We start from the raw sequence: 11,138 nt of genomic DNA, 5'->3' as shown, positions 1-11,138 counted from the left end.
GGATCCTAACGAATTATATAAATTTTGTGGAATGGGCATATTGATTATTAATTTAATTGTTTTAACTACCACAATCCTAAAGACTAATGGTTCAAAAGAAATTGTTGGATTTAAGAGATTATTTTTCTATAATCCTAAAGATTATAGTCAATAGAGTTTATATTACAAAAAAAAAATGGCATGTGGCCATATAGACACATTATTTATCATTTATTGAACTGGTGGAAAATGTCAAATAATGATTATGCTGGTTTAAAGAAAAATAATCACAAGGTGTTACAATCAAATATTCAATTATTATTGTGTTTACATATTGACGCAAGTGTTGACCTATAAATACTCATAAGAATAAGTAAGTTATTTTCCTCTTTCTATGCATATGCATATTTCAAATTTTAATACATATTTGATATTAAATTTTTTTTTCTCATGGTATATGAAGATATTTTTGATAACTCTCACATATACATACATGTTCAAGATATGATATATATGATGCATTTTTATTAATGACAAATTTTCATATTAAATTATCCATACATGTGTTAATAGTTACAATTGAGATATATATCATATTTAGGATTGAAATAAAAGCACTCATTAGAGGTATGCATGTCATATAATAAGTAAAGCAATGAAAATCATGAATAGATGAAAGTGATTATATGCAGATAATTCTTATATATTACTTTGTTAAGTGAGTTCCTTTTAAGAAAATTTCTGAATCATTTTAAGAGTTTTTAAAAATAAATTCTAGAGGAATTTTTAATGAAAATAATCTTTTCTTAAAAATACTTTCTAGATACAGGTACATATATTTTTTCAAAGTCTTAATAGTTAACTTGTTTACTCCTAATTAAAATAGTAATATATAATAATCTTTATATCCAATAATGGTGAAATTTAGATCTGATTAGGTAATTATGATCAATATATAAGGAATGAAATATTTGAGATCGTCTTAATTATTGAAAATATCAATACTACAATGTTGATTGATTGTAAATGCTAAAAAGAAATAGCAAGAGTTTCAAGATATTTATAGAAAATTATAAACTTAGAACTACTTGTGTTTTGTTTCCTAGAGAACTTAATATAAAAAAAATTCTTTGCATAATATGTAAACAAGAGGATTAATAATCCTTTATTTTAAATGGTGTTATTGTTTATGTATATCGGGTTGCACAAAATTGATGGTTTTTTTTTTTAAGATTTTTCAAACCTATGAAGAAAAATTCATTTGTGATATGTTATTTACATGAGTTTCGAATAAGTTATTAAGGATTTTTATGATAATGGATGTCATATTAAGATTGTAACCATAAGTTTACAATTCTTAGCAAACTGAAAGTTTACTATTACTTTGGTTTGGTATGCTAGAAGTATACTGATATTATTTGGCATGATCAGTTAGATCATCCTAGATCAATATTGATGCAAGGAGTATTGAGAATTCACAATAACATCCATGGAAAAACTAGAAGATTCTTCCTAAATAGCTAACACATTACATGCTTCAAGAATTCTCGTGTGTTGTTTAAGGAAAGTTGTGATATTATCACTAGCAATAATTGGAATTGGATCCCAAATATTTATGGAATATATTGAGTGAAAATGGGCCCATTTAGATACCATGTGAACCATGCAAATTTTAATGAGATTGGTAGATGTATATATAAGATGATTACACATGTGTATCAATTTATAACCTATACTTTATGAAAGAGAAAGAACTATTATGTGCACAATTTCTAATATAGTGATCAGGATGACTCACTTAAAAATGCTAGTGGTTTCATATCTTAGGCTCTCAATGATTGTGAGATGAAGAAAGCCTACTCATTAGAATGGTCTATTAAAGATTATTTAGGCCTCCGATAAGATGATTAGACCAAAATTTGTGACAACAAGATTTTCCATTTAAATATACAAGTTTGCAATTGCAATCAAGAGCCAAAGATTGAGACTTTGTGATGAAGGCTCCACTACTATGTATGAAATATACTTTCAAAGAAAAATTGGGAATAATGCCAAAGTCTTTATGGGTCAGTGGAATTTAATTAAATTGTGATCTGTGGCACAATTCATAGATTAATTTGTGCTACAAGTGTTTATCTTGTGAACACATAATAAGGTTGGGAATAAATGTTGGTTAAGATTCTTCTTCTTGTTGTTTGTTTCTAAATGGAACAATATAATGTTTCTATAAGAAACAAATGGATTTAGAAGGTTTATACTACATGGTTTATAATCCCAAAAAAGGGGGAGATGATGAAAAACTGAAAATGAAAAATACATGAATGCATTATTGATATGTTATATAGATACTCATATATGAATCAAAAGCTCATATAACATTGCATTCATGAAATAAAATAGTTGCCATATATGTAAGTATTGATAGAAAGAAGAAATTTCAAATTCATGCTCCAACTAATAATGCTCCAAAAGTATAAATAAAATAAATCACACTTGAAGCGTAGAAGGCTAATCGGTTGCAAAGAAAGAAAATATTATAGAAAGAAAAATGAGCAAATATGTAAGATGATCATATTGAGGAGGTTAACATTCTAGAAGAAGTTAAGACATAACTAACTTTAGGTCCCCATAAGAGGATCAGGTACTTGATAATAATAAAGAGATATTGAAAAGTTATGTCAATATGAGAAATGATGGAACCGAAAAGATGAGAATTGTCAACGACACTTTTAATGAGAATGAAATATTACTATCAAGTGAGGATCTTGATAGAATAAAAAAAAGGACACAATACAAGTAGAATTACATTCACTTGTTTATGATATTAAAGTTATGAACTTATAGTTCAAGCACCTGAAGTGTGAGATTATACATGAGCATTTATGTAAAAAGAAAAATATGAAATGTCACATGCAAAACTTGACTTTTAATATAAGAATATGCATTAATATATTGTGTGGTGGATAAAAAGGTTTTTGATATGTTATTAGTCTAGCAGTATAGAAATTTGATATACGTCTACTAAATGGTAGCTTACTTATATGGCTCTCTATACAGTAATATTTACTTGAAAATCTTAGAAGGACTAAAGATGACAAAAGCTTATAAAGTTTCTTGAGAGATTTTCTTATTGATTATATTTGTTCATATGATTATATACATATTGATTTGCATCAAATTTGATTGATTGGGCATTATTGAATATCCTGAAGAATTTATATGAAAACTTGATTGTTAGAAAAATATGTTCAAATATTGGGTGATTAGATGAGAATCAAGATCATTTTTCTTCAAGAGGATGATGAAATATGGTCCTAAAGCACCATATGTGAATGCTTTCATATCACAATTTATGATATTGCCATGATTTGCAATGAAGCTATATATTTGATATGATATGCTTGAGGAATTATTATCTATGATTGATTTGCTAAACTTATTTAGGATCAAAATTAATTGATTATGCATGTGTTATACATGTCTAGCTTGAACTATATAAGTTGACTTTTGAGAGATTATTTATTTATGAAAATACATGTATATCAAAATTATTTTTCTTCTCTCACAAGATATACCACAAGTAAAGAATGTGTTCATATTCAGAAGATATGTATAAAGAGCAGACTCAAAGGTATTGGCAATAATAATATTCAAAAAATTAATGCACAAGTTAGGATATAATGACTCAAGAAGACTCAAGAACAAGGGATGATATCGTCATCAAAGGGAGTAAAAGTTATACTATACTCTTTTTTCCTTAACCAAAAGTTTGTCCCATTAGGTTTTTTTGATAAGGTTTTTAATGAGTCAGCTTCAATAAATATCATGATATTGTATACTCTTTTTCCTTGACTAAATTTTTGTCCCATTAGGTTTTACTTAGTAAGGTCTTAATGAGGCACAATATTTGAACATTCAAGGAGGAGTGTTATGCATATTAGGATATTATATGGATGTTTATTATCTTAGACTCTTTGATATCTTTCGGTTACTAAAATATCTTTCAGTTATTATTATTTTATATATTTTATTCTCTTTAATTGAAATATTTGTGATTATAAATAGAAGGCACCTCAATTATGTTCAACACACTAAAAATAAAAAAAAAATTATTTTTTTATTCTCTCAATATAGTTTTCTCTCTTCTCTCCTCCTCTTAATCTCTATTTTTATAACAACTATATTTACATGTATTATTTATTTTTTCCATTATTATAAATCACGAGCTGGCGAGGACGTGGCTTGTTTTCCTCTTTCACCGTTAATTCTCCTCCAATCTCCGCCCTCTCTTGTAACGATCTCTTCTGAAGATTTGAATCTTCTCTACCTATGCTATTTCTGCTTCGCTGCGATTCTTCTTTACCCAGTTTCCAATCTGTATCTATTTTCTAAATTGCATCAACGTTGATTCGCAATCGGACAATAACTTGGGTAAGAATCATTGAATGATATATAATTATTTATGTTGCTAGGATTTGTTGTTATTTTGTTCCCTTTGTTTCTTGTTTTTATTGCTATTGATTTTGCGCTTGATTAATGTTTATCTATTCAATTTCAGGCATTTGGCAGAAGTTGGTTTCAATGGCTCAAGCGCCGAATCCACAGAATGGGGAATCAAGCACACCATTGATGGTAAGTCATAAACTTGCTTATAATTTTTATCCGTGAAGTCTGAATTTTCCTCCCTTTTATGCCACTCTGTAATCTGTTTTTTTTTTTTAATCGGCATGGGTGTTTTCCATCAATGCTTCGTTCCTTATGTTTTAATGAACTGAGATTGTTCAAGATGTGTGTCCTAATTATTATAATACCAATAAGGTTGGCCTTTTTACTCGCACAAATTTCTAACTGCTGATCATTTTACGTGTAGGGTGATAGTTATGATGGCATTATTCCTCAGCTGTTTACGTCTGTACCAGCTCTGAATGACGCTGCTTCTTATTTAGCACAAACAACATCCTACTTTACCCGTTGTTTTTCTGATTATTCAGGCAAGTTTGATTTACCCAACTTGTGAATGATGTAACTTATAGAGCTTCTGTACAAACTACAAAGTTTAGATTGAAAATTTTGTAGCCAATCTCTTAACTATCTATGAAGCTGGATTGATTATTGAGGCTTTTTGCATGAGAGAAAGGTGAATGTTCTTGAGTTCACCTGTTTTTATATAACTGAAGAAAAATTTATATCACTAGTCTTCCTTTCAACTGTTATTTTTTTCCTGCCAAATAGAAATGTAGAACTAATAATGTTGATTTGGAACTCTAGTCAACTTCAAGATATGAAACTATACCTTTTTAGGCATAGTCAATGAATGAGATTGCCAATTTAAAAAACTTATCTTCAGCCCTTGAGATCTTTAAGAGACTCAGTTTTAGCAAGTTTTCCATTAACTATGTCACATCCAACTGATTACAATTTATTTGATCATTCAAGTTGTCTATTTCTGGAATTCAATGTGTCAAATTATCAGACATGAAAGTTTTGATTTCAGAATATCTCTGGTAGATAACTTGTTAATCTGAAGGACCTTCGAGATGAGAACTGACCTTCTTCTAATCTCTTTATACGCTTTTGAGGCTGTTGCTTTGCATTTTCCACTTTGGATTTTGTTTTTCATCACTGATGCATTTGATTCATAATGTCTTTATTTCACACTCTTTTTTCATCGTGCAGAGCATTGAGTCACTGAATCTGATAACGCAAGTTTTTTTTCATTATTTACAGTAGAATATTCCCCTAGAGGATCCCATGCTAGCATTTATCCTGCAGAGATGCGGAGATTTTCTTCTGGAGTGACTGATGTATCTTCTGCTACAGCTACTGAGCAAATATCTTCCAATGGAAACTGTTTAAGAAATGCTGAATCATCAAGTACTACTTCAGCTCCTTCACATATGCAGGATGAAATCACAAGGACTTCTGCAGGAGATTCATCACAAAATTCTGGCACACTTGTTGTTTCAAATCGTACTGGTCAAAGTGGCATTTCTATTTTCCAGAGGTAATATTTGCTAACTGCCTCTATTTGTGAGGATATTTGATGATAAAGATAAACCCTCAAGAAAGATTAGCTGGTTGTTAAATTCAATGGGTTAGAGCTAATTTTTAAAGTCATCTTACTGTAATGAGACGATGGGTGGTCCACAAGAGAACAATTAATGATAAACTGAACATAATATACTTCTGCTATTTTTAGTACATGGGTTCCTTGTTTTATGATGGAACCCATTCAAGTGACATGAACATCATTGATAATACAACAACACAAATAGTCTTATCCTGCTAGGTGGGATTGATTATGATAATGTGATAATACCAACTACTAGTTTAAACATGTATAAAATTAAGATGATTATTTTCCCGTTATTGGTGATTTTAATTAATAAAAGGAGCAGACTGATTTTGTAAGCCCTCTGATTAAAGTGGACTTTTTTTCTCTTTCTAAGGGAATTTAATCCAAAATTTCAAATTTTTCATTGAAAATATTAGCTATTCTCTAACTTCCTTGCTACTTCTGCTCTATCCAAGCATTTGGGCCTTCATTTGGCTTTTGTAACCCTTTGTTAAAAAAATTAGCTATTTCAAAGTCATCTTTTAAAATGATGGATGCAGTGTTTGATGGAAAGGCCCAGTGGATGAGCTGGTGTTGGAACCTCCAACAATAAGGACAAAACTTAGGACCAACCACAAAACTAGAAAGATAATCTGGAGAAGACCGTAGGTGAACATGCCTCTTAGAACCCCAGCTGTAAAGACGTCACTAAATATGACAGCTCCTTTAATAAGTCTGGTGTTTCACAAAAGAATACAAGGATGCAAGCCACAACTTAACAAGAAGAGGGGGGAAAAAACTCTCAAATTTTATTAATCAATCATCTCTTCAAAAGTAACATGGTGGTGGCCTTTATATAGGCAGAAATAGAAACTCAAGAATTCCTAAAATTAATAATCAAATCCTAATATATTAAGGAACTATGGGTGGTGCCTAATTAATGATCAGACCTGTCCTTGGAGGTGCCATCATTGAAATGGAAACAACTTCATCTTTAAGTCGAAGCAAATGGTAATGCTTTGCTATTGTTCTTAACTAGGCTTTCATGGGAACAAATCATGTTGTTTTTGTTGCTCCACTTGTCATATGAACTTATAGCATTGGTTTCTCCATCTAAACTTTTGATCTGGGGCTACTAAAATATGATTTGAAACTTCAGCCTTATTGAGAGAGCTCGAAGGACTGTGCGTGGTTCTGCAGATGATATTGGTTGGCTTCAACTTGATCCTGAAATGCCCTCAGTTGAAGATGGTACAGAGAGGTTCGAGGAAATTTTTGACAACATCAGGTACACACCCTGTTTTTTATCTTGTCTTGCTCTGATCTACTGGATGGTGTTATTTTGTTGCCTCAGCTTTTTCTACATTGATCAGGCATGGTGTTCACAAGTTACCAAATTCAATGGTTTACTTGTTAATTCCAGGTAAATTTGTGATTTATCTTTAAAATACTGATGGTAGCTAGGATCATGGATATCCATGATAACATTCCTCCTCTTTCCCTCTCTGTGGGCAGGGGTATGAGTCTATAAGAGATGTAGCTCTTTGGAGACATTCTGTAGGTGTCACCTAGAATTAGAATCACACACACACACAATGGCACACATTTATTTGTATTGATTATATACCACTGGCGTTACGTTCTTTGGCAACAGGTCTTTTCAGTAATCATGGACCACTCTACTTTGTCAATACAAAGGCCAGTTTCTCAAAGATGGGTTTAACCTGTCATATTGCAAAAATTCACAGTGAGGTATATCAGTAGAGTAATTACTGCAATTTTATTAATTAATATTAAATGATTAAAATAACTGACAAAAGTATGTTTGTTTTCGTGTATGTTATGTGCATTTGTCTTTGTCCATGTGTTATTTACTTGCTGCTACTGAATGTTGATTAATCATTAATCAGGCATCAGTTGAGAAAAATGCCAAAGAGATAAAAGAGTACGTCGAGGAAATTTATTGGGGCTCCAACAAACGTATTTTGCTTCTTGGGCATAGCAAGGGAGGAGTAGATGCAGCTGCTGCTTTATCATTATATTGGTCTGACTTGAAAGATAAAGTTGCTGGTTTGGCATTAGCACAAAGCCCATATGGTGGTAGCCCTATAGCTTCAGACCTTTTGCGAGAAGGACAGCTTGGGGATTATGTAAATTTACGGAAACTTACAGAGATTCTTATCTGTAGAATAATGAAGGTATGCTGAGTTATTGTTGGTATTGATTTAGTAAGTAAAACCATTGATTTATTGTGGTAAATCTTCCTGTAGTTATAACCAGGTGATAATCCCATTTAGGACCAATAGCAAAGAAAAAGAGGGGGAGAGGGAAGGAGGAGGAGGGACATATAGAAGAATTAATGGGATAGAGGTCTGAAAATATCTAAATTATCAAATTAAGCCTAACCTTAGTACAAGTGTCAAGGGATTTATTGGGAACCCAAAAGATTAGGATGGAAACAAAAGATTAATGAGAGCAAGACAATAACTCACGCTATTTAAAATAATTTTTTTTAAGATAATCGAATTCAAAATAAAACTAATTTAATAATATATTTTCCCACGTTCATCTGTAGTCCATAATTTGCAAACAATTACTTTATGATCTACTCCTATTCTCCATTATTATCTCTTCTGTCAACCCATATGAAGTGGAAGCACAAGGCAAAAGATCATACACACAACTAACATATATCCTCCTTTCTCATGTTTTCTTCTTGCTATCCCCCTTCTATTCTTTCTAGATCCTATCCTATCTTCGTGTCTTGGGCCTTAAGTTGCACCTCCTGAGTTTTCTTTTTTGGTTCGATGAACAAGGTTTTCAGATGGAGAAAGAAATTAATGAGAGGCTAAATTATTTAGTTAGCCTCCTAAACTCAACTCTAGCTCAGAGACGGAACAAACTGAAGTAGATGTTGTACACTCTACTATTACTTGGAAAAAAAATAACAAGTTCGATGATTTTGTGTAAGGAGCATAAGTTCGTAAAGCCAAGTGATGTTTGTGCAGGTTTCTAATGGCCATATTTAGAAAGGAATGCAGGGAATTTTGAAGCATAATAAGTTTCTATCTTTGCATTTGGCACGTCCCTTGTTGATTTGTAAGAGGATTGGCAAATCTCTATTGAGCTATCCTTGTTTAGTTTATAAATCTTGCTTTTGAGGATTCCTTGTCCTCATTTAATGTATTCTATTTCTTCCATCAAATGATTTTTTTCTGTATTTTCTATCGGTTAATTCCTTTCTCCATTTAGTGTTTATTTAGTTTCATATTGTTGCTTTATTCAGAAAATCCAATGGTAGTATATAAAAAGAAGAGAACTATCTCATCTCACCCTTGTACAAAAGGGTTAATCTGAATTTCATCCAAAGCTGTTGACTTTACCAAGTTTGATCTGTTTAAGTTTATTAGTCTGGTGTGGGGTAGTTAGTTGCTGACGTTTTATTCTCTCATTTGTTATGTTTGTGTTTAACAGTGATTGTAAAGGCCAATTGATTTATGCATTGGTCTCACATGATAAACAGAATAATGTCATAATATAATCAAGCTGCTCATCTTAATTTAGTGTCATAATTTTCTGCATATATTTAATGGTGTCATGTAAGCAGCATGAAACACTATCAATTTCTACTACATTAGGTGAGGTGTTGTAGAAGAATAATATGGAAAAGAGAGAGAAAGAGAGAAAAGAGAGGAAAAACAGAGGAGAGAAGAGCAGAAGGTAGAGAGAATTCAGAGGAATTGAGAGAGAGAAGAGAAAGAAAGACAAAGGAGAGACTGAATAGTGTGATGATTCTCATTAGACTAACATAGCATAAGGATTACAATTGCATCTCAAGTATGTATAGGCTTCTAATCCTTATAACTCCCAACAGTTATATCTATAACTACCCTTACGGCTATTTCCCTTAGTTCTGAATATAAGTAACTAAACCATAAAATGTCGCAATTACAATGACATAACGTGAGATTTTTTTAAAATGTGTGTGTCTGAACCTCTGAGGTTATTCAACTTATCTCTTGTTGCAAAGGGTGACATGCGTGCTTTGGAAGACCTGACATATGAAAAGAGGAGGGAATTTTTGAAGAAACGCCATTTGCCAAAAGAACTACCTGTTGTTTCTCTTCGCACAGAGGCTGGCATTTCTCCTGCTGTTTTAGCCACATTGTCTCATGTTGCACATGCTGAACTACCTGTGATTACTCCTTTATCAGCTGGGGACACTGCTAAACTGCCAGTGGTGATGCCGTTAGGAGCAGCTATGGCAGCTTGTGCACAGCTGCTGCAGTTGAGGTATGGCGAGAAGAGTGACGGGCTTGTGACTTGCCGAGACGCAGAAGTTCCGGGGTCTGTGGTGGTACGGCCTGAACGAAAAGTGGATCATGCTTGGATGGTTTATTCTTCACTAAAAGATGACACTTTAGAAGGAGATGCTGCTCAGGTTTGTGAGGCTCTCTTGACTCTTCTTGTAGAAGTTGGGCAGAAAAAGAGGCATGAGCTTGCAATGAAAGATGAATGAATCATGCGAATTAGGCTTTTGCAGTTCTTTCGTTTTGTTGTACCTGTACATATGTCCTTCCATACTGAAGTTGATTTTTTTTTTTTTTCAGATGAGAATATATATTCAGATGATGTAAAGCTTATGCTTGCATAGATCTTATAAAATTTCTGTTTCTTTTTTTTTTTTTAAAGACTTTTGTTATTTAACTTTTCTACAAAAAAATGTTTTTTTAAATGTTTAGTTGCAATTACAAAAAATTCTTTTTATTTAAAAGGGAAAATGACAATGAAATCTCCCAAATTATATAAATAACAATATGGTCCCTTGAAGTACCATAATTTTACTGAAGTCTTTAGAGATTTCTATGTGAATAAATTTTAAATTGAAAAGATTATTTTACTCTTATTACTAAGTTGTAGTTTTTTATTCAATTTTTATGATTTTTTAAATAAAAGTTGTGAATAGAAATTATTATTTTAAAAACTTGTTTTTTCAATAATTGAAATTACATTTGACAAGTGATTGCTTGTTCAACTCTTACGATTTATAAAATAAAAATTGTTATTCTTTAAGCTAAAGTTGTAATTGGGGTTTGTTTTTTAA

The 11,138-nt window shown here is 31.7% G+C and overlaps 1 protein-coding gene across 2 annotated transcripts; it reads left to right on the top strand.

The window, feature by feature from the left end:
- The first annotated feature begins 4,221 nt into the window (after positions 1-4,221).
- Positions 4,222-10,699, top strand: LOC129288761 (uncharacterized). Of its 2 annotated transcripts, none has more exons than XM_054925491.1 (9): positions 4,222-4,410; positions 4,538-4,611; positions 4,850-4,970; positions 5,800-5,983; positions 7,194-7,322; positions 7,408-7,457; positions 7,689-7,786; positions 7,945-8,232; positions 10,065-10,699. In XM_054925491.1, the coding sequence occupies exons 2-9, from the start codon at positions 4,561-4,563 to the stop codon at positions 10,551-10,553; spliced, it is 1,410 nt and encodes a 469-aa protein (XP_054781466.1). In that variant the 5' UTR covers positions 4,222-4,410; positions 4,538-4,560; the 3' UTR covers positions 10,554-10,699. The 2 variants fall into 2 exon arrangements, with proteins under 2 accessions (XP_054781466.1, XP_054781465.1); XM_054925490.1 differs by having other exon boundaries at positions 5,707-5,983.
- Positions 10,700-11,138: the final 439 nt, after the last annotated feature.

Source organism: Prosopis cineraria, unplaced genomic scaffold (assembly GCF_029017545.1).
Source record: "Prosopis cineraria cultivar Desert tree isolate PC_DT_omini unplaced genomic scaffold, ASM2901754v1 PC12, whole genome shotgun sequence".
In the NCBI taxonomy this organism is placed as follows: domain Eukaryota; kingdom Viridiplantae; phylum Streptophyta; class Magnoliopsida; order Fabales; family Fabaceae; genus Prosopis; species Prosopis cineraria.
This window is presented reverse-complemented; position numbering and strand designations above follow the sequence as displayed.

What these genes read in the sequence shown, in the direction of transcription:
- LOC129288761 (XM_054925490.1), top strand. Translation starts at nt 4,561, where the DNA reads ATGGCTCAAGCGCCGAATCCACAGAATGGGGAATCAAGCACACCATTG. An exon ending in TTGTTTTTCTGATTATTCAG is followed by an intron (nt 4,971 to 5,706) that starts GCAAGTTTGATT and finishes CATTATTTACAG; the next exon opens with TAGAATATTCCCCTAGAGGA. An exon ending in GGTTTACTTGTTAATTCCAG is followed by an intron (nt 7,458 to 7,688) that starts GTAAATTTGTGA and finishes CTTTGGCAACAG; the next exon opens with GTCTTTTCAGTAATCATGGA.